This window comes from Cyanistes caeruleus, chromosome 2, assembly GCF_971803275.1.
Source record: "Cyanistes caeruleus chromosome 2, bCyaCae1.hap1.1, whole genome shotgun sequence".
NCBI classification, from domain to species: Eukaryota; Metazoa; Chordata; class Aves; order Passeriformes; family Paridae; genus Cyanistes; species Cyanistes caeruleus.
The window spans coordinates 91,011,366-91,032,004 of NC_141702.1; the positions used below are offsets into that span (position 1 = coordinate 91,011,366).

The 20,639-nt window shown below is 39.7% G+C and overlaps 2 protein-coding genes across 18 annotated transcripts in view; both read left to right on the top strand.

Moving 5' to 3' along the window:
• Positions 1–20,639, top strand: part of TTC7A (tetratricopeptide repeat domain 7A) — a 218,041-nt gene that overhangs the window by 102,306 nt on the left and 95,096 nt on the right. Inside the window, exons 18-20 of one of the 17 annotated variants that reach the window (XR_015281084.1) lie at positions 279–329; positions 5,792–6,036; positions 6,697–6,799. The exons of the other annotated variants lie outside the window; for them this stretch is intronic. The gene's annotated coding sequence lies outside the window, so the exon portion shown is untranslated. Of the gene's footprint in view, positions 1–278; positions 330–5,791; positions 6,037–6,696; positions 6,800–20,639 lie in introns of those variants that run through there. 17 annotated transcript variants of the gene reach the window in all.
• On the top strand, positions 16,750–18,614 carry LOC147654984 (uncharacterized). The gene has a single exon (XM_086869812.1). The coding sequence runs from the start codon at positions 16,832–16,834 to the stop codon at positions 18,374–18,376; it is 1,545 nt and encodes a 514-aa protein (XP_086725938.1). The 5' UTR covers positions 16,750–16,831; the 3' UTR covers positions 18,377–18,614.

Below are 20,639 nucleotides of genomic sequence, written 5' to 3' on the forward strand. Positions count from 1 at the left end.
TCACAGTTCCCGTCAGAATGGTGGTAGTGTTGAAACCAGATAGCAATACAGTTGTTGATATAGTCTGTTCTATGGGTACAAGGGCCTGAAATGGGGAAATCACTGCTTTTAGGGTTGTCCCTTTCTCCTTTTGCCAGTCCACCATGCTCATCAAAAATGTATTTATAGGTGCCTTGGGGACTGGTCTTTGCTGTAAAACTCAAGAAAAGTTGTCTGAGGATCCAAGCAGATACACAGTTTAGAGCAGTCATAGTATTTCTTCCACTCTTGTAATTTAGGCCTGCTTCCAGAGTAGCAATAATAAACCATGGAATGACTCATTTGACATGGTAAGTTTAACTTTTTATTTATGGCAGCAAAAGAAAAATTTTACAAGTGGATGTGTCCTAATGCCCTACCCATGGGAAAGGAGAGGAAGAGATGACTCCAGTGCCCTGTCTGGTTTTTCACACTTGCACAGGGAATCTCATAGTTGATTTGTTTATCCAGAGAGGAATCAAGTATGTGAGCAGAGCCTCTGTGTGCTGCTGCAGATGCTGCCCACAGCGGAATGTGGTGTCTTTAATTGGGATGGAGCTGTACCAAGCCACATCAGGCTGCCCTGTCAGTGCCTTAACAAGAGGGAGCACACAGCTTAGATGGAGGCAAAATTGGATTGGTTTAATCCATTTCCTTTGCTGGGTTAACTCCTATAGAACTATGTTATGGAGCAAACCAAATAGATGATGTCTTTTACAACTTAAGTAGTGTCTCCATGGTTTTATGGACTTGGGCATTATATGCTCTGTGGTGGTTGTGATGCAGTGGCTTTGCAAAAGTGGTAGTTTTGTACTTGAGGCTTTAGTTGTCTATTGGCTGTAGTCCTGAACATAAATACCAGAATTTGTATCCATTGGAAACACCAAACTGCTCAGAAGAGATGGCAATCTGAAGTGCATAGATCTGCAGGGATTACTGAGGCAGACTTCAGCAGATTTGGGTCAATCAAGCACATCACATTATTATTTAGTTTCAATGGTGAAATGGAATGTTTGGAATCACATGAAAAACCCTGCATTGACACTGTCTGAATGGCAGGTATTACATGAAAAATAAACTTGTACCTGGAGAGACCTGACTGATAAAGCTGTGATCTTGGCCTAGAACAGGAGGAGAAAGGGATTAAGGCAAATTTAATGATAAAGCCAGTATCTCTATCAAATCTGCCAAATGTCCCTACTGTAAAACCTCATTATAAATAAGGAATGAGGTGCAAGAAAAAAACAAGGAAGAGAAAATTGGTCATGCCATAAACAGTCACAAATCTGATGCATTAAGAATCTGTCAGCTTCCAGTAGTGTTGATGTTTCTCCAAATTAATTTCTTCTCTGTCTCATTTATGTTAAAAGTGCACTGCAACTCACATGTCTCTACTTTAACTAATGTCTCTAGGCCTCCAGGAAAAAGATATCTAAGAAGTTTATTGAGGGTTGTTCTAAATACTCTGTACAGGAATTGATCTTAAGTATGTAATTTGCAGTACTGTTTCCTCTGTGTGTTGGGTTTTATGTTGCCATTTCTGTTGGAAAGAATTATTTATGCAAGCTGCTGCCAGGATATCCTTGACCTGTGGGTAGGAAACCTGCAGTTGTCCTGAGTAAGGATACAGTTGCAGTGTCCTAGAATTGTGAAAGCAAGATATTTGTGCATTCCTCCTGCATCAGGGTAACAGTAAGATATCCTAGCTCCTGGTCAGCCCCTAGCTTCCCTTTTCTATGTGCAGCTTCACTTTCCTGGGTAGCCACACAGCACAACTCATGGCTGAATAAAAACCACAGGTTGTGTGTGTGAAAGCAGTAATTCACTGCTATAGCTGCCTTTTTCAGTTGGCATACCAGCCCACCTGTTTTAGGTAAAGTTGTATGTTGAGTATAATTTTGATTAAGTTTGAAATGTGTATTCACAGAGTTGAAGGGGTTGAATGTGATGGATTGGCATTTTAAAAAAAAGTGAAGAACACCCACAGAAATTAGGGCTCTGAGAGAGGCTGCTGGAGACTGCTGGGAGTTTCTTCTCTGCTTAAGACCTAGCCAATACCTGGCCATTTCTGAGAATTGACAGGTTTTTTTGACCATTAAAAAGTGAGATCAACTCTGAATAACACCTTTTAACCCTAAGCCCAGGAGCTTCTGGCTCTCATCGTTTCCAGCTTTGAAAGGTAACAGAAGTCCGGATAGCCCCCTTTCCCCAACTCCAGGCCTGGAGGAAGGGGGCTGAGCCAGACTCCAGCAGCTCCCAGGTAGGGGACAGAGACTGAGAGGCTTTTCCAGTCCCAGGTGGGGCAGGGCTCTCTTCTGGCCCTGGCCCTGGGTTGGGGTGGGCCACAGCTGCTCGCCCCCACAGCCCGCACAGACGGTCCCAGGCCGAAAACAGCCCACTGCTTTTCCAGCGCTGCCAAGCTAAAATCTGACACCATGAATACCTGCCGTGGCTTGGGCCAGATTTTAACCTTTTCACTATCCAGATGAGACCTGCAGATTTAATCCTTTGTCCAAAAAAAGTGAGACTGATCAACATGTAAAGAAACAACATAAACCATCAAAGTCACTGAAAAGAAAAAAAATCAAGCCTCAGATGAGAAAAGAATTAAAAGATGCTTTAATAAGCTGAAATATTCTTTTGGTAAGGCCATGGAGAGGGACAGTAATATTCTGAAAAACTCCTTTAATTCATGAAAGAGTATTTGAGGGGGAATAAAGTATTTCAAAGTGTAGATCTGAGCAAAGGTATCTGTTGATGAAACTGAGCAGATGGTGGAGTAGTTGTGATCCAATGAAATGCTGGAACAGAGAGAGAGAATTGAGAGTTGATGAAGACCCTTGGCCCCTAGGGAGAAAATAGAGAAAACCTCTGTTCCCAGAGATGATCACAGAGACAGCTGAAGAGAACCTTTGTCTTTAAATAACTCATCTTTAAAATAATACCCCTTGAGTCCATGGCCCATGAACACACCTCAGGGTAGTGTGAAAATGGGAGGAGGGCATGCTAGCAGAGAGTTTTTTTCCAGGTGGCTGCCATCACGGGAATGAAAAGCCATGAGAAAACTGTTTGCTTGTGAAGAACTCTCCATGGAATGACAAAAAGGAACTCCTTTCTCTCCAAAGACTAATGAAAAGACTAATGTACAGTTGGGACTGTTTTAACCACCAAGTTTTGTCTCTGTGTTGTCAGTTAGACAAGGGAATGGTTAGGTGGTGGGGAGGAAGGGTTTCTGGAGGTTTTATTCTGGTTTCTTATTCTTGTAGTTCTGCTAGTAAACTTTCTTTATTCCTTTTAAGTTTTGAGCCTGTTTTGCCCTTCTCCTAATCTATATCTCACAGCAAATGATGAGTAAGTTTTCTGGTGATTCTTAGCTACTGCTTTAAAACCACCACACCACCCTTCCTACATTTTTGTCTTCAAAGACCCTTTTATATGGCAGATGGACTTGATACTTTCACATGCTCTTGGTCTTCCCTCTCAGTTCTAATTTTAGCCTAATTTGGGCCTGTGACTTGACAAACATGTGCAAAGTGCTCTGATTGCCATTCAGGTTTGTACGTGTATATACTGAGGCTTTCATAGCCAATCTTGCTATTTTACTTCTTCCTGGAGTCATTGTGTGCTGAAGCCCCATGAACAGGGTAATTATTTGAAAAAGGATTACAGCTCTGGATCTTTTCCATTAAGGCTTGAAGGAAGCTCTTGCTTCATTGTATATCAAATGGCACATGATAATGTTAAATACCTTCTGGATTTCTAATGAATTAAATCTGTTCAAGAGGAAGGAACACTGATTTTTATCGGTATAGTTCAACAGTTTTTAAGCCAGTCTTTTTATGACAAGATTTAGTTTATGCCATATATCTACAGTCAAGAAAATAAAAATATCAGCTCTTCCATGGATGCATCTTGGTGTTGGTAGTCTGTTCCAAAATGTCAGATTTCTGGTGCATGCTATGAACCACGCTTCCTAAGGATGTCATTCCCTGAGGGAATTAATTATGATAGGATATATCACATACATAATGGCAAGTTCTGTTAAGCTTTCTGGAGGAAGAACTGTCAGTCAGGTCACCAGAGAGACTGAGCACTTTCAGTTGCCTCAGTACTCAGGAGTACTGAGTTCTGCACAGTGGCTTTTGGATATCCTTTCAGTGAGCTACTTAAGGAGGGATGTGGGCATATTCATGAAAATACAACACCTTCTGTGGTGTGAATAGAGAAGAGCACTATACCTGTGTTTTGGATATATTTGCTTTGAAAAGAAAAGAAACAGAAGTTAGATTGTGAGCTCTGAATTGCAACTGGTGTGCATGGTGGGCTTTTAAGAGGGGAGAAAAAGGGCATACATAAATGCAAAGTGGTTTTTATGCCTGGTGGTAAGTGGTAAACAGAACAGTTATAATATTCTTAATGCTTTTAGGTTGATACCTGTTCTTCCCCTTCAGATTTACTTCAAGAAAAAACTGGTACATGCTGCTAACTTATCAGAAGGGATAGATAATAAATACATTCACCTGATTTATCCTAGTGTGTTCCAGTCTCTTACTCTGCAGAGAGCTCTGCACTGAGTTAACAGGACATGTAGCACGGGATAAACATGGAGATATCACTGTGTTCAGATTTCAGTGACTTCAGTCCAGCCTCTTTTTGTCCCTCTCTTTGGCTGAGATGTTGAGGTGCAGAGTTTGGCCTCAGGCTTCTGTGCTGCAGGGTTGCTCCATGGTGAGCACTGGCAGCCCATGCAAGCTGAGCATTTCTGCATGGGCTTTCTCTCCACACAGGAGAAAGGAAAGCATAGGACTCTTCTCTGTAAAAGGCTGGATTTTATTATGCATTATCACTTCTGTTCCTTTATTTTTTTCAGTTGCTGAATCCTTGTGGATGTATCAAAGGCTAGAATTTTGTAAATGAATAATTTGTTTAAGGGCATAAAGTAGGGAGTCAGCTGATATAAGCTGGTCAAACTGCACTAACGCTGCACTGAATTTCTGTGTTTATCTGATGCATGCTTATTTCTAGGGTGTTAAAGCTGCCTGAGCTTTTCTGACTTGAAGCTTCCTCAGCTAGTTTAAAAAGACAAAAATCCATTCATTTCAGCTTAACAGAGTTGGTTGCTTTCAGCTCACTGTCAGACCCTGAATGTTTAGTTCTTTTTACCTGTTTCATTACAGCTGTTAGCTCTAAATTTTAGAACTGAGTTCAGTTTTAAAAGCACTATTGTGTAAAAATTTGTAAAGGTCAGATGGTTGCTAAGTGCTGGACTGTGTCTCCAAAAAAAAAACCCCTTCTGTGGGTGGGTGAAGAACACAAAAGTAAACCAAAAACCAGTAATCCTGTCACCTGCACTGTGCTGTAAAATGAAACCTGTCTTTCAGCAGTCAGACCTGGTTAATCCAGCCAGCCTTTAAATTGTATTTGCAATTTTACACTAAGGTGTTTTTCTCAGGCTGTTATTGAAATGTAATTACTATGCATGTTTTCTCAAAGGATTTTCTCTAATCACATATGCAGTGCTTTAGATCTATAATATTTTGTGTCATCTTCTCTCAGCACATCTGGAAGACCTGCCACACTGGGGTGTAGTATATTGCAGAAAAATAATCCATTAATCTGATTTTAGGTCCAATCTGCTGTGGATTCTTTTTTACTTTTGATTTGTTTTGGTTTGGTTTTTTTTTTTCTTTACCATGCATATATATTTCTCACCTTTCTCTCAAGTCTTTCATTTTTTATTATCAGTTCTAATTGAAATTTGTATCTCTGACAGGTGGAGACTGCTGATTGTTACTTGTGAGCAGTGACTCAGTTTACTTGTACAGTGTAAGGTGTACTGGCTGGAGTCATATGTGCTGCAGTTTTACAGTAAAGCTAGGGAATAGAGCTTCATATTTAATATACAACCTGCAAGATCCTGAATTGTGTTTGTGTTCAGCTGAACTGTGCACAGCTTTCTGCTGGGAAACCCTGACACCAGAATAGTAGTCAAGGATGCAAGCTATGGAACTGTGTTCTGTAAGTCAGCAATGTCCTTGGGTTGATGTGTGTATTTGGGAAGAAATTAGGAAGAAAATAGCTGGAAACAAACCTAGCTGTTCACTTATATTTGAATTTTTATCTCAGAGTAATGGTTCAGGAGAGCTATCACAGTGTCAATTCAGCTGTCTGGCCTGAAATCTGTGGGGAATCTTGACTGATGTGGAGGCAACAACATGACAAAAAGTGCCACCACTGCCAAACCAATCTGCATGTTCTCAAACTGGACAGGGATTAGGGGCTATAAGACCTGACTCTGCAATTAGCCTTGAACAAAGTGAAAAGGAACTATAAAGTCACAACTTTATAAGGAAATTTAATGCGTCTTCAAAACAATCTATGTGGTGAAAATGCAACCCAGCACTACCATGAATACCTGATTTTTCTAAGTCTGTGTGCTGTGTTGAGCCAAATGGTAACACAGATTTTGCTAGGATAGCTCAATTGTGCTAGTGAAGGACTGAGTAAAACTGCCATAGCTGATCTTCAACACATCTGTTGAAGTACAGAGTCTTTATGCTGGTCCCTAGCTCTGCATTAAAAGTCATGCTCCTGTTTCTTCCTGCTGCTGTTTCTGCATTAACTGTGTTCAGCTGGTGTTGACATAGGCTGCAGTAACATCATGGTTTTGCTTTGCAGGCCTAGACAAGTATGATTCCTGATAGTAGCAAAACAGACATTTCTTTCTCTGGAGTTTTCTTTGGTGAAGCCAGAAGTTTTCTGTCTACTTAGCAAAACGCAGGTTTGTTCTAGATACTGTGGGTTAGTTTGGGGATTGGGATTTTTTTGGAGGTTGTTTTTGAGGGTTGGGTTTGTTTGGATTTTTTTTTTTCCAAAATGAAGGCGCTTTTGTCTGCCTTCATTTCTGTCACTTCTTTCACCGTTTAACCATATATTTCCCTATATTTTTTCAGGCCAGAATATAAAACTGCTTCTTCATATCTTGCAGAGCAAGCTCTGTAAAGCAAGCTTGTAAAAAGCACTGCTTCTGAACTTTCATAAGTATATGATGGGTTGCCTTACCCAGAACCTGGATTGAAACATGCCCACATGTGCCCCAGAACCTGTATTCTATAGTGAAATTCAGTAGTGTTTGACTGATTGATTTCCACCTTTTCAGCTCTGCTGAGATATGTAGTCAGTGCATGCTAAATATTGGTAAACTCTGGCTCTTCTTGTGTTCCGTTAATACTTTGTCCTCTGCAAAGTTAAACAGTTAGAAGAGAATCTCTTAGATCATTCTCCTCATAAAGAGCTGGATCTACCAAGGTTTTTAATCACACACTAAGTTTTAAGGAGAGTACTAATTAGTTTCTTGTTGACTTCAGGATTCATGCTTAAAGTTGAAGACCTCTTCTAAGTGTGTTACTGTAGTAATGCCAAAGTGGCATAAATTATATTGCTCCAGATAAAAATCAGGAAAAGAGGTCTGTCTACCAACATTGTATGATGCAGTTTGAAAAAGAAAAGCTTATTTTATGCCTATTGTTTATATAGCAAAGCCAAATTTTGTGTGATTCTAATTTACTAATACAGTGCGGGGGGATGATGCAGTTTCAGAGTGTTTGCTCCAAGTATCAGTAACATGCAAGATTTCATAAACATGTCAAGGTGGTTAGAAATGTTTTATTAATCCTTTATGGGGTTCTGCTTTACTGTATTTTGTTCTATAATTTATACATCCATAATAAGAGTATGATACTGCTTTTTATTACCTTGACTCTAGCTTAATTAGGAGGTATTTCACGCTTTTTTAAATACATGGATTGGGATTCAGACATACATTTCCTAATGAAAGCCATGTTATTGGTTGCACATTGAGGTGACTTGGAGGTTGATGTCAAGTGTTACTTTGAGCCGGAGTCCCGGTATCCTTTTCTCTAAAAGAGGCCTCAACTACACATAATAGAAGCTTTTATGAAAAATACAACAGTTTAGAAGTGTAAGTGAAGCATCTAGTTCTGCAGTCGTTGGAGATAGGAATTATTGGCAGCATGTTAAATATTCACCTTAGTCCATTAGTGCTCTTTTCTTGTCTGGGAGGATCTCTGCTCAGCAGTCAGAGACACTATGCTTGGTTTCCTTTTTAGTTTCTGTAAATCAAGAGTTGTTCCAGTGGCTGTGGCAGCATGATAGTTTTCAGCTCTGCCCTTCCAAATGAATTCCTATTTAGTCAGGGCTAGCTGAATTTATTCAGGGGGCACATCTGGTGAAATTCTGAAAAATCAGGCCCAGCTGATGTGAAAATGTTTTAAGATGTCAGTTACAGAGGAATTCAACTTGCTTTCCTTCCTGTCCACAAATAACTCTGAAGTTGAGAGCCACCCATATTAAGAGATTAAATGTAAAGGATATGGGATGGGCAATGATGAAGCCTCTAGTTCTCCAAATGCTTTGCAAAGGTCATTCTCATTATCTGCTCTGCATTTGGAAGAGTTAAAGTACAGCAGCCTTGGGTTGATTTACACAAAACTGGCCAAAAGGCCATGCGAGACAGCAAGGCATGGAGCATGGCTCTCCAGCCGAAGCCATAGGATATTTGCCATGCTGCCCCCCAAGGGTGGAATAGAGTGGACTGTGTTCTCAGAACACCTCTGAGTTCACACTGACATTTGCATGTTGCCATGTAAGTGTCTGTTTCCACCCACAAATCAGATTCTGCACCACAGAGTCACCTGAATTCAAGTGTGAGGGCTTGGGTCTGCTGGATGGAGAAGCTATGCATTAAACTCCTACTGAATTCATGACTGAAGTTAAATAGGAGGTGGACCTCTAAGGTCCTAGCCTTGAATGCCCAAGACCTGGCTCTAGTTTTCAAATGTGTTTGTAGCAGTGTCCAGCACAATGGGAAATGGATATTCCATGTAGGTGGAGTCTGTCAGAGAAGAAGAAATTCACAAAACAATGCTGGAGGAGTCTTGCAAAATAAACAGTTTAACATTTTCTGAAGTGTTACAAGGTAAAATTTAATTCAGTATTCTTACAAAGGATATTTACTTTTACATTGCAAATAAAAATTTGAATAAAGCACATTTCATAGAAAAACTGGGAACTTTTTCCCCAGGTTTTGCTGTAAAAATTAAAACTGAAAATTATTTTTGTGTTTTTATTCAGGAAAGATATGGACTGAAATACAGATGATTTGTGATAGTACAAAATTGTCATGTTGGCAATTCCTCATCAGGGTGAGAGGAAGGTAAAAACTCTTTCCGGGGGTCTCACTCAAGGGTTCTATGTAACAGGGTGAGACAAGTGTTTGTATCAACTCTGCTAACAATTTGCTTCCCACGTTCTTAATAAAAGCAAAATACCACAAATCCGGTATTCAAAAGTAATTACTTAAGTAAAAGGAATGCAGAAAATAATTCTTATCACCTCTCTTTTTTTTTCATTTTCTTTTCTTGGGTAGGGCTAAATATGGCTTAATGCTGAAGACAAGTGAAGATAAAGAAGAATTTCAGTGTCTTTTGTATTTTTTTCTTTCCAAGCTGATCAGCTTGCTTTTTCCAGACTATTTAGTTAATAGTTGCTTCTCTTTAAGGACAGCCAGCCTGGGTTTAGCAGATAAAGGAGGTTTGTTACAAGGCCCCCCTTTCCATGTAAGAGGCACTTTCTGAATGGACCACATAAATACTCATAATATCACATTTGCTCTCTGTATCAGAAATTAATCTGATGGACCTGAATGCTGAAATAAGTGCATGGGGTTGCTGGACTGGCTGTACATGTTTGTCTTGGGAAGAGGCGTTTGGATCTGTGAAGTTATGAAGCATAATCCATGGGCAGAACCTTCACCTGACAGACAGGAGGCCCTTCTGCCATCAGGTACAAGCTGCAGCTTGCAGAGGGAGGCAGTCCAAGAAAACATCCAGAGCTTGAGGCATGCCAGTGGCTACTCCCTTGCTTTTGTTTTGCAGTCTCCTCCTACAGTTTCAGCTGCAATCTTAGCTTTCCTGATCACCTCTTTTTGTATTTTCCTCCTTTTCTATAAGCAAGAACCTTCTAGGTGCCTTGTGCCAAGAGGCTGAGCATAGTAAATTGTCTCCATTGTGTTAACTTTTAAACAGCCTAGAATCTACCACCCTGGAAGTTGTTTTCACCCTGCGCTGTAGCTGTCATTGTTTGTGGAGCAACATTATCTGAACTGCTCTTGTCCTTCAGGACTGGTCTCAGAGCAGGGCATTATTATAAAGGAGGAGATGGCAGCTCTGAGTTTGCTAGTTTCCCTAGGTTATGAAGTCAGTAATTCTTTGGGCATGGTGACAGATTTCTTGTTTTTATTTTTTTGTTCACATTAAGGGCTAACTGGGAAGGGAGCCATAAAAATTAGGACTGTATGTCTGTAAAAGTATATGATCCATTTATTTTTGTTGGGAAAGTGATAGATAACATGGCACAGCATGAAGTTATAAAAGGAGGTTGCAGTCAGAGTTGCTGGCATTAATTTAACTTGAGAATGTGCCCTTAAATGTCAGGAGACTGCAAGAAGCACAGAGTTATTTGAGAAGACAGCAACTTTGATGTTGATTTTATCAACAAAAATACAGGCAATGAAAAGCAGCTCCCCAATTTTGCCTTCTTTTTTTCTTATTCATAATTTGACTAGGACATTAGCAGGTGGTGTAGGAATGTTAATGAAACCATAACAGTTATGGTGAAAGAGTATCCATTTTCTAATTGACTTGTTTAGGTGACTCACCACTGAAGCTAAACTCAGTAACTGGGAAACTGAGTAACTGATTTTCTGTGAAGACACTGCAGTTCCACTGGCCCGGACAAGACAATCTCAGTTATAAAAAGAGCACAGGCTGCAGTCATACTCCTGATACAATCCATTGTATCAAAATACAAGAGTGGCTGTTCTTGCACTAACTAAGGGCTTGTCTGGCTTCAGCAGGGCATCTGGTGAATGCATAGGGAAAAGTGTACAGAAACATAGCAGTAGGATGATCCTACCGCTCATATGTGATCCCTTCTTCTGTCAGCAGTTTGGCTCAGAGGCTTTTGGAGCCAGAGGTTGCATTAGATTGTCTTTAATGCCCCTGATGGCCCCGTCATCTGTGAATTTATCTAATCCCTTTTTGAACATATTTGTGTCTGTTCTAGAACATCCTGCAGCAATGGGTTTTGGACTTTACTTTCGTGTTGCATAAAAAAGCACTTCATTTGCTCATTTTAAATCCACTGTTTGATTGTTTTATTGGATATTCTTTCATTGAAACAACACAAATTGCTTTGAGTTCTTGATCTTCTTCATGCTATTAATGATTTTATAAACATGTCATCTCTTCTCTCAGCCTCTTTTTTAGGCTGAAAAATCTGTTTACTATCTCTGTATAACAAAAGCATTCCAAAACTTTGATCATTTTTCTTGTCTCTTTCATCCTCTTTCCAGCTCTGTTAGATCAGTTTGTGTCCTGTATTCACCTGTTTCCTCCTTTTGTATTCACTACCTTAATGGAGAGGAAACTTATCCAAGAGGATCAGAATGTTGGGGGTTTGAATCCACACCTTGCAATTTGTCAGAGGGCATACTCAGGTCCTCTACTCCTCTAGGTTATGGCACTCCCCTGCTTTTCATTGTCTCTGGTGTGGAATATCTGTCTGGACTTTAGAGAAGTAGAAGGATGAGCTGGTCTCTGCTGTTCAGTGGCACTTTGCTGCTCCACACCCCATCACCCGGACACTCGAATTGTGTTAGCTGCTCTTGGGACTGTCACTGGTTTCCATCTCCAAGTCAACGTCTGTACAAACCAGCAAGCATATGCATCCTGTCCTTTAATAGAGGAACAAAGTACACATATTAGTTGGAGGAGGTCAGTAGCTTCATGCTAATGTACACAATTGTGAATTAACATACCCTGCTGTTTTGGTGGTTTGTTTTGTTTCCTTTGCATTCAGTATCCAAAATAACCAAGCAGCTGTGTGTGTAGGTAGACAAATCTGGGTAAATAATGAACCACTTTGGGGAATGACAGCACCAATCTGGTAAAGCTCAAAGACATGTAGATATTTGAGAAGCTGCTGACAAGCTCTCAAAAACTGAAGGGGTCTTAAGCAGACAGTGAATGGCAAAATATATAGACAAATGACTACATAATGCTCATTAGTCCTAATTTAGTCTCTCAGCCTTGAAATGAGTAGAAGGTGTTGTTTGTTACAGTACTGGCATTATTTATTGTTTGTCAAGTGATAAGACACAGATCCCACTGTGATGCTGTATAAACGTGTAATACAAGGGCTACATTTGATAGTAAGAACTCCATTTATAGCAAGTTTTAAAAGTCCCAATAATTAATAGATTAATAAATCTTATAAAGTCCTAGAGCATCCATAAAGTTGTCAATTGGTTATTGCTATACACAGCAACTTAAAACTTCCACAGATGTGCTCATAAGCATTGGTAGTATACATATGCACTTGTGAGATCTTCTGGTAATAAATATTAGCTATTAAACCTTGGTAATTAAACTTTCAGCAATGGGAAAGAATTACCTCTTTTCTTCATGGGTAATATTAAAGAATTTAAAGCCTGAGCATTTAGCCATGTAGGATTACAAGACTCTTGGAAGTACTAGATAGGTGTATTTGGCCCAGCCTTGAGACATTATAAGCAACTGAAATTAGTCTTTATGAAGACAAATGTTGAATGCCTTCTGAAATCAACTGAAGTAGCTTGCTTGCTTCTGAAAATTTTTGTAGATCTTTCAAGACTCCAATCTCTGCCTTTTTTGTTAAGGTGTTACATATTACAGTGACATGGTAAATGATACTTTTGAAGTTTTGATACTTGCGAAACCTCATTTTGAATTAATTTTGAATTTTCTGAACTTAAGGTCTCACCAGAGTCGACTGTATTTGGATTTTAATTTGCCAGAGTTACTGTGATAGATTGAGAGATGGGTGTGTTTGCTTGTGACAGTAATCTGTTGATAACCCAGAGGAGGCCAACAAGGCTGGTGAGGGGCTTGGAACACAAGCCCTATGAAGAACAGCTGAGGGAGCTGGGGTTATTTAGCCTGGAGAAAAGGAGACTCAGAGGTGACCTTATCGCTCTCTACAACTTCCTGAATGGAGGTTGCAGTCAGGTGGGGGTTGGTCTCTTTCACCAGTCAATAGCTGACAGAACGAGAGGACACAGTCTCAAGCTGCACCAGGGGAAATTTAGGTTGGACATTAGGAAAAAGTTCTTCATGGAGAGAGTGATAAAATACCGGAATGGTCTGCCTGGGGAGGTGGTGGAGTCATCATCCCTGGATGTGTTTAAAAAAAGACTGCATCTGGGACTTGGTGCCATGGTTTATTTGAGGTGTTAGGGCATGGGTTGGACTCAATGATCTTGAAGGTCTCTTCCAACCTATGGAATTCTGTGATTCTTTGATTCTGTTCCGTTAGAGAAAAAAGCCTTTGCATACTGTCCATATGCACCACAAAAGAAAACCTCTTCTGAGGGGAAGCCATAGGAAGAATGGCCTATGCTGCCTAGTATGGTTACTGTTACAGGGGTGGGAGGTTTAACTTCAGCAAAAAGGTCTCCACAAATCCAGATTCAATTAGATGGGAAGGTCATCAGCTCTATTTTGTCAATTGTTCCATTACCAGACAAGGTTCAATGTCTAATTGGACGAGATATTTTGTCACAACTTGGTGTTGTTTTGACCAATGAGCACCCTTTAGAATAGAGGCCATTGTTTGGACTTTCCCAATCCCATTCAAATGGATAATCCAGGAACCAGTATGGGTTGAACAGTGGCCTTTAAAAAGGGAAAGTCTGCAACAAGCTCATCAATTAGTGCTGGAACAATATCAACAAGGACATTTAAAGTTGTCAACAAGTCCTTGGAATACTCCTATTTTTGTTATAAAAAAGAAATCTGGGAAATACCGATTGCTGCATGACTTACGTGCAGTAAATGAACAAATGGAGCCAATGGGGGCGCTACAACCTGGTTTGCCCAATCCTGTAATGTTACCAAAAGATTGGCCCTTGTTAATAATTGATTTAAAAGACTGTTTTTTCACTATCTCACTGCATGAACAGGATACTTGCAGATTTGCTTTTACCTTGCCTTCATTAAATCGAGCAGAACCAGACAAGAGATTTGAATGGACAGTTTTACCACAAGGTATGCGTAATTCTCCTACCTTGTGTCAACTTTATGTTGATAATGCTTTGCAGCCACTACGTGCTCGATGGCCTACAACTATTATTTATCACTATATGGATGATATTCTTTTTGCTCAGTCACAACCTTTTGCAGATAAACAAGTTAAGGACATTCAAACACAACTACTTCAGAATGGACTGGTTGTTGCACCTGAGAAAATACAGCAGTCATCCCCATGGAAATATCTCGTGTGGACTTTAACTGAACAGTATGTTGCCCCTCAGAAACTGTCACTTAACATGTCACTTCATACTGTTCATGATGCTCAGCGATTGCTTGGAGATTTACAATGGCTTAAACCTGTTGTAGGTATTCCTAATGAACTTTTACAATACTTACGACCTTTGTTAAAAGGAACTGATCCTACAGCACCTATACAGGTCACCAGTGAACAACAAGAAGCTCTCAATAAAATAATGGACTGTATCCAAACAGGTGTTGTTCGTAGGCGAGATCCAGACTTGGACATTAATCTTACTGTATGGTTTGGCCCTCAATATCTTATCGGTGCCTTAACGCAGAAACAAAAGAAAACGGGGGAGATATGGGTATTAGAGTGGTTGTTGCCACCACTACATCAGAGACATACCTTGATTCAAAAAATTGAAATTTTAGCAAACTTGATAAAACAAGGTCGGAAGCGATTGTGGCAAATTATGGGCACAGATCCAGCTGAAATTCAGATACCAATAAAAAAGGACGCTTTGGATTGGTACTTAATTCACACTCCACATTGCAGGAAGCATTGCTTAACAATAGTAGTGTGGTCAGTACTGAGGAAGTGCCTCGAATACCACTACGATGGATAGGCCAGCAGAACTGGATTGAAAAGCCCAAACGATCATTTGTGCCATTACCAGAGGCATCAACTGTGTTCACTGATGCTGGAAAGAAATCTCGTACAGCTGCTGCTACATGGCAAAATTCAGAAGGACAATGGAATCATCACATTATTCCAGCTCAAAAGGAGAACACATTACAAACTCTGGAATTAGTTGCCGTTGTTTGGGTTTTGGTGCAGTTTAAGGGTCCTGTTAATGTGGTAACTGATTCTTTATATGTTGCAGGAGTGAGTGAACGTATTGAAAATGCAGACATTAAGGAAGTAAAAAATCCTCGTTTATATGAACTGTTTTTGCAACTTCAAAGAGCAGTAAAGTTGAGGACTGCTGCCTTTGCTATTATTCATATTCGTAGCCACAAATGGGATGTGGGATTAGGAGAAGGAAATGCTAGGGCATATCGATTGGTTTCATTGTCACAAAATAGTCCTGTCCCACCACAGACATTAGCTAGAGAAGCTCATGCCATCTTTCATCAAAATGCGAAAGGTCTCCATCGAGAGTTTCAGATATCTTTAGAGGAGGCTCGGGCTATTGTCAAAGCATGTCCTATTTGTAGTTTTCTTAATCAAGGTAGTGGATTAGGTCTTGGGGTAAACCCTAGAGGATTACAGGCTAATGAGTTGTGGCAAATGGATGTTACTCATGTTGCAGAGTTTGGGAGAGTTAAATATGTACATGTCACCATTGATACTTATAGTCATTACATTTGGGCTACAGCTCAATCTGGTGAGAAAGCACGGAATGTTGAGCGACATTTGGCAAGTTGTTTTGCAGTCATGGGAGTTCCACGTTCTATTAAAACAGACAATGGACCTGCTTATTGTAGTAGTAGAATTAAGCAGGTGATGCAATCATGGGGAATCAAACACATAACAGGGATTCCACATTCCCCCACAAGTCAGGCAATAGTGGAACGAGCAAATGGTACCCTAAAACAATATCTGAATAAATTTAGGGAGATCAAAGATCCACAAGAACGATTATTGCGCTGTTCATTCGTTTTAAATTTTCTGTGTATTTTTGGAAACAGTAATTTGCCTGCAGCAATACGTCATAGTGCACCTGAGGCAGAGAAATCTCAAAGCCCAATATGGGTTCGCTATAAGGATCCAAAAACAGGTCTGTGGGGAGGTCCCAGCAAAGTACTCTATTGGGGACGTGGTTATCTTTATGTGTCTACCCCCACAGGGCCTGTCTGGGTGCCGAGCCGATGGACTAAACCTGCTGATCCCAGTGATTCACCTTCAGCTGATCCAGAAAATTTAGCAGATACTTCTCGCTCTCTACCATCAACATAGAGACGGGATCTGATGAACTCTCACATGAAAATCTTGTGTACAGTACCGAATTGTGAATGCTATCCTTTTGTATGTTACATTTGTAAAGTGTGTAAAGAAAAGTGGTGGATACATTCTAAGTGGGGTCGATCTCCAAGAGGGATTTGTACAGAGTGTTATAACTTTGAAAGAAATTTAACTGAGATTGCATTACAGGAAGGTGTGCAAACAGGACAATTTGAAAAAGGATCTGATAGATGGTGGGAGATTTTTGCTTTTGGCATAAATCCAGAAAATTATTGTTATCATCCTAATGCCCCTTTACCATATATTATTGAGATAACCACAATACGTTGTCGCAAGACACTGACACAGGTGAGGTGTGATATTCCAGGGGTAAAAAATAAAAATTGGGAGCAATTCTTAAAACGGCAGTCTCGAGAAAAGGGGTCTTTCCCTGAAAGTTATCCCTGCTGCCGAGAAGATGGAACACCCCGTGGTTCAAAGCAACCGAATCGACGGGCGAGGCAGAGGGGTAAAAGAAAAGGGAAGCAAGATCTCACATGGGATCCAGCCAAGATGCTGGCTGAACTGCCTCAATCCTTTTAAAGTCCTTAAAGGACTACCTCTGATCAGGTTGTTGTTGTGGTTTACTATAATAGAGGGAAATGAAGGGTTTTTGATTGACATGGATGAAAGACAAAATATGTGGGTAACGTGGGCTAATCAAACTGGACAGGATACTTTTTGCCTTTCAATGGCTACCCCTTCGGATCCTTTTCGAACTTGTTTAGTGGGCGCACCTTTGGATGATTCATTCAATGCCACAATGTTTAAAAACTGGACAAAGAATTGGAAAACACCCAAGGAAGCAAACAAAACATTATGTGAAATTCCATCAGGTAAATTAATGATCAATATCTGTGACACAGGTTTAATCTCAGCAAATCCCATTGGTGCTCAAAATTGGTACATTGCTACAGGTTTAAATGTGACTGGGTCAGAACCACAAGAGTTAAGACTATTAGGTTCAGCCCCTAGCAACTACTGTTTGGTTTTTGTCAATTGGGCTAGGAACAATTATGCAAAAAGGTCTCATGGGCCAAATGGTACAAATGTTTCTCCACAAAATTTGCTATATTTGCAAAATAATGATGCATACTGTGGCAATTGGTCTCACAAAGTAAATTCTAGTAGTACACCTTTACAATTACCACCTGGTATTTTTCTAATCTGTGGAGATCGTGCATGGCAAGGATTGCCAGCAAACCTTTATGGTGGGCCTTGTTATTTTGGGAAATTGACTTTGTTTGCACCCACTATACAGCAGCTCTTAGGAGCCAATAGAACCAGGTTACGAACAAAGAGAAGTGTGTTTCAATTAGGACCAGATTGCAAAGATAAGGTTGAACTTTGGGAACGTCCTACAGTGATTGTGTCATCTATTTTTACACCTGGAGTATCTAGTGCTCAAGCCTTAACACAGTTACGACGACTGGCATGCTGGACAGGAAAACAGTTTAATATTACATCAAAGGTTTTGTCTGATTTGCTTTCGGATATGAACAGTGTTAGGCATGCTGTATTGCAGAATAGAGCTGCTATTGATTTTTTGCTATTGGCACAAGGCCATGGCTGTGAGGATTTTGATGGGATGTGTTGCATGAATCTTTCTGATCATTCAATGTCTATTTATGCTCGTCTTCAACAACTACAGAGCAATATGAAAAAATTAACCATAGAAACAAATCCTTTAGAAGAATGGTTTCAATCCCTAGGTCTCACAGGATGGTTAAAAAATTTGGCACAAATGGCAATTGTTGTTATATTGATCATTGTGATTGTGTTATTGTTTATTCCTTGCATACTGCAATGCTTGCAAAACATGGTAAAAAAGGCTACTTCTACAGTTTTGTTAGTACAAAAAGAAAACAGGGGAATTATAGAGGAATGGCTAGAGAGCAAAGGTCATATTCCCATGCAGCAGTTAGCTGGGAAAGAATTAGACAATAGAGTACAGTTGGTGTGAGATGTTGCAAAGTCAGGAAGGCCTTGGTGATAACTGTTAACTGAGAACAGGACGCTGTGATCAGAAGAATGTGAATTCAGCATAGATGAGTGATCACAGGAATGTAGAATTAGGTGGAGTTGACCTTAAATGAAGTATCCAATAATGAGCTTACTTTTTGCACTATGTATGAGCCTAATTATTGATGCTATATAAGTGGTGTTAGAGTTACCAATAAACGAGACTTGCTGATCATTCATATTGAGTGCTGCATTTCTCCCACCAAACTCATCAAAGAGTCTTGAATCAAGACAAAGTACTGGTTATTTTCCATTGGTACTGTCCCTGAAATCATGCACATTACAAGAATGATTTGTGGATTTTTTTGCTCTGTTTTTCCTATGGTTATGTAGTAGCAATTTATATACTTGCTTTAGCCCAAGTCCATTTTCACAGTCACAGGCTAATAGAATTACCAATGACTATATTGATAATCTTGGGGCTATTTTTATATGTGGAATCTTTTTAAGCATCTACACTGCTTAATGCTACAAGCATCATACAAATGTACAGTGATATTAAGAAATACAATAAGGTGAGATCTGTGCATATGTAATTTTTATTTATGCCCCTGAAATTGTGCGCAGACACTAATAGGACACAATATTCATTAGATTGGTGTAGCAAGAGTTCTAGCTCAGTAATAAAATTATAAGCTTGAGATAAGTGATACTGCTTCACTGTTTTCTCTATGTATTTACTTATCTGGTTACACTATTACAAAGCTTATTAGAAACTAAGAAATACTAACAGCATGTAGCACATGCAGCCTGATACCCTGACTGTATTTCCACCTTTTAGTTATCATGTTTAATTGCATTGTTTGCTACTGCCACTGGTATGGTTTGATTCCTTTTGCTTCTTATATTCTTCCCATTTGTCTTTTCGTTTGGTTCATTATAAGACTACACAATAACATGGGTAACACTATTCCCAAGGTGAATTTTCACAACAGCTAGTAGGGCATGGTATCTCCAAGATCCTGTAGTGTGCCTGTGCCTTATCACTCATGATAGTATAGTGCTGAGGCTTCATTATGTTTTTGTGAGAGACTTGTTTTTTCCCCAGTTTCATTAGTTGTTCTCTCTCCTGAGATAGAACATTGCGTCTTAATCCAGAGAAGTTGATGTATACTCACTGTAAGTAGTAAACAGCAGAGTGAGAAATGCTTGATTTGTCTTTTTAATGTTTAACTGCAATGTATAAAGATGCTATGTAGTGATTTTATTTGCCTGCTGATAAGCCATCTGTGTCCCTACTACTAATGTAAAAAAGAGAAGGAGCCTTTAATATAACCCACCTGTCCGTGAGTTTGACTGTTAATAGGTCCTTCTATTTAATTAATACTAAGTGGTATATTACCATGTTATGAAGTGTGGTGTTAGGCTGGGATGTAATACAACTGGTCTCTGGGCCTTGGTCTTCTTTACCGCTGTTCTTCTGCTGCAAAGAGGGCTGTACAGTGCTTTAGAAGGTCTTTCATTTTGAGTATTTGTAGTGATTTAAAAATGATTCTGTATTGTTGATGCTAAATGCAAAAAGCAAGCAGGGAGCAGAGCCTGTGTGAAACTAAGTCTCACAGGCTTCTCACTCTGGCCTGAGAAATCATAAGAAAGAATCCAAACAGTCCTTGCTAAAGGACAACAATCTTTGCAGGTGTTGTTTAGGATCCTTCTTCTTTACTTGCACGGAACAGTCAAGGGGTAGTGTTCCACTTAACCAATGATGGTGATGTGTCGCTTTAATGACCAATAAGAGTTTTACCTCTTGGACCTTCTCGAATATATCTATAAAAGAAGATCAAGAATAATAAACTTTGCTCTCTTGGACAATACAGCTAAGAGAGTCATGTTGTACTGCTTCGCCTTTCCTAATATAGTGTGACACTATATGCTTAAAATAGCATAGGTTGCTCAATGTGCTTGTTTCTGGGACTAGAAGAATAATTTTAATAGAGTAACTTCCAGAAGGATGGTGATGCAGTCTTACCCCTCTGCACAGTGCAGCCCAAAGAAACTCAGTCATGAGCCTATGCATCAAACCCGCAGCTTCTATTTGTACGCTACGATTGCTTTCCAGATGTTATCCTGTCTTACTGAAAAGGCTTTAATGACTACAGAATTTACTGTTTGCACAAGGTAATTGCTGCAAAGGTTATTTTCCTTGATAGTTATGTGAATGCATTTACTGATACATTTCCATTTGACTAGTTCCAGCTTCCAAA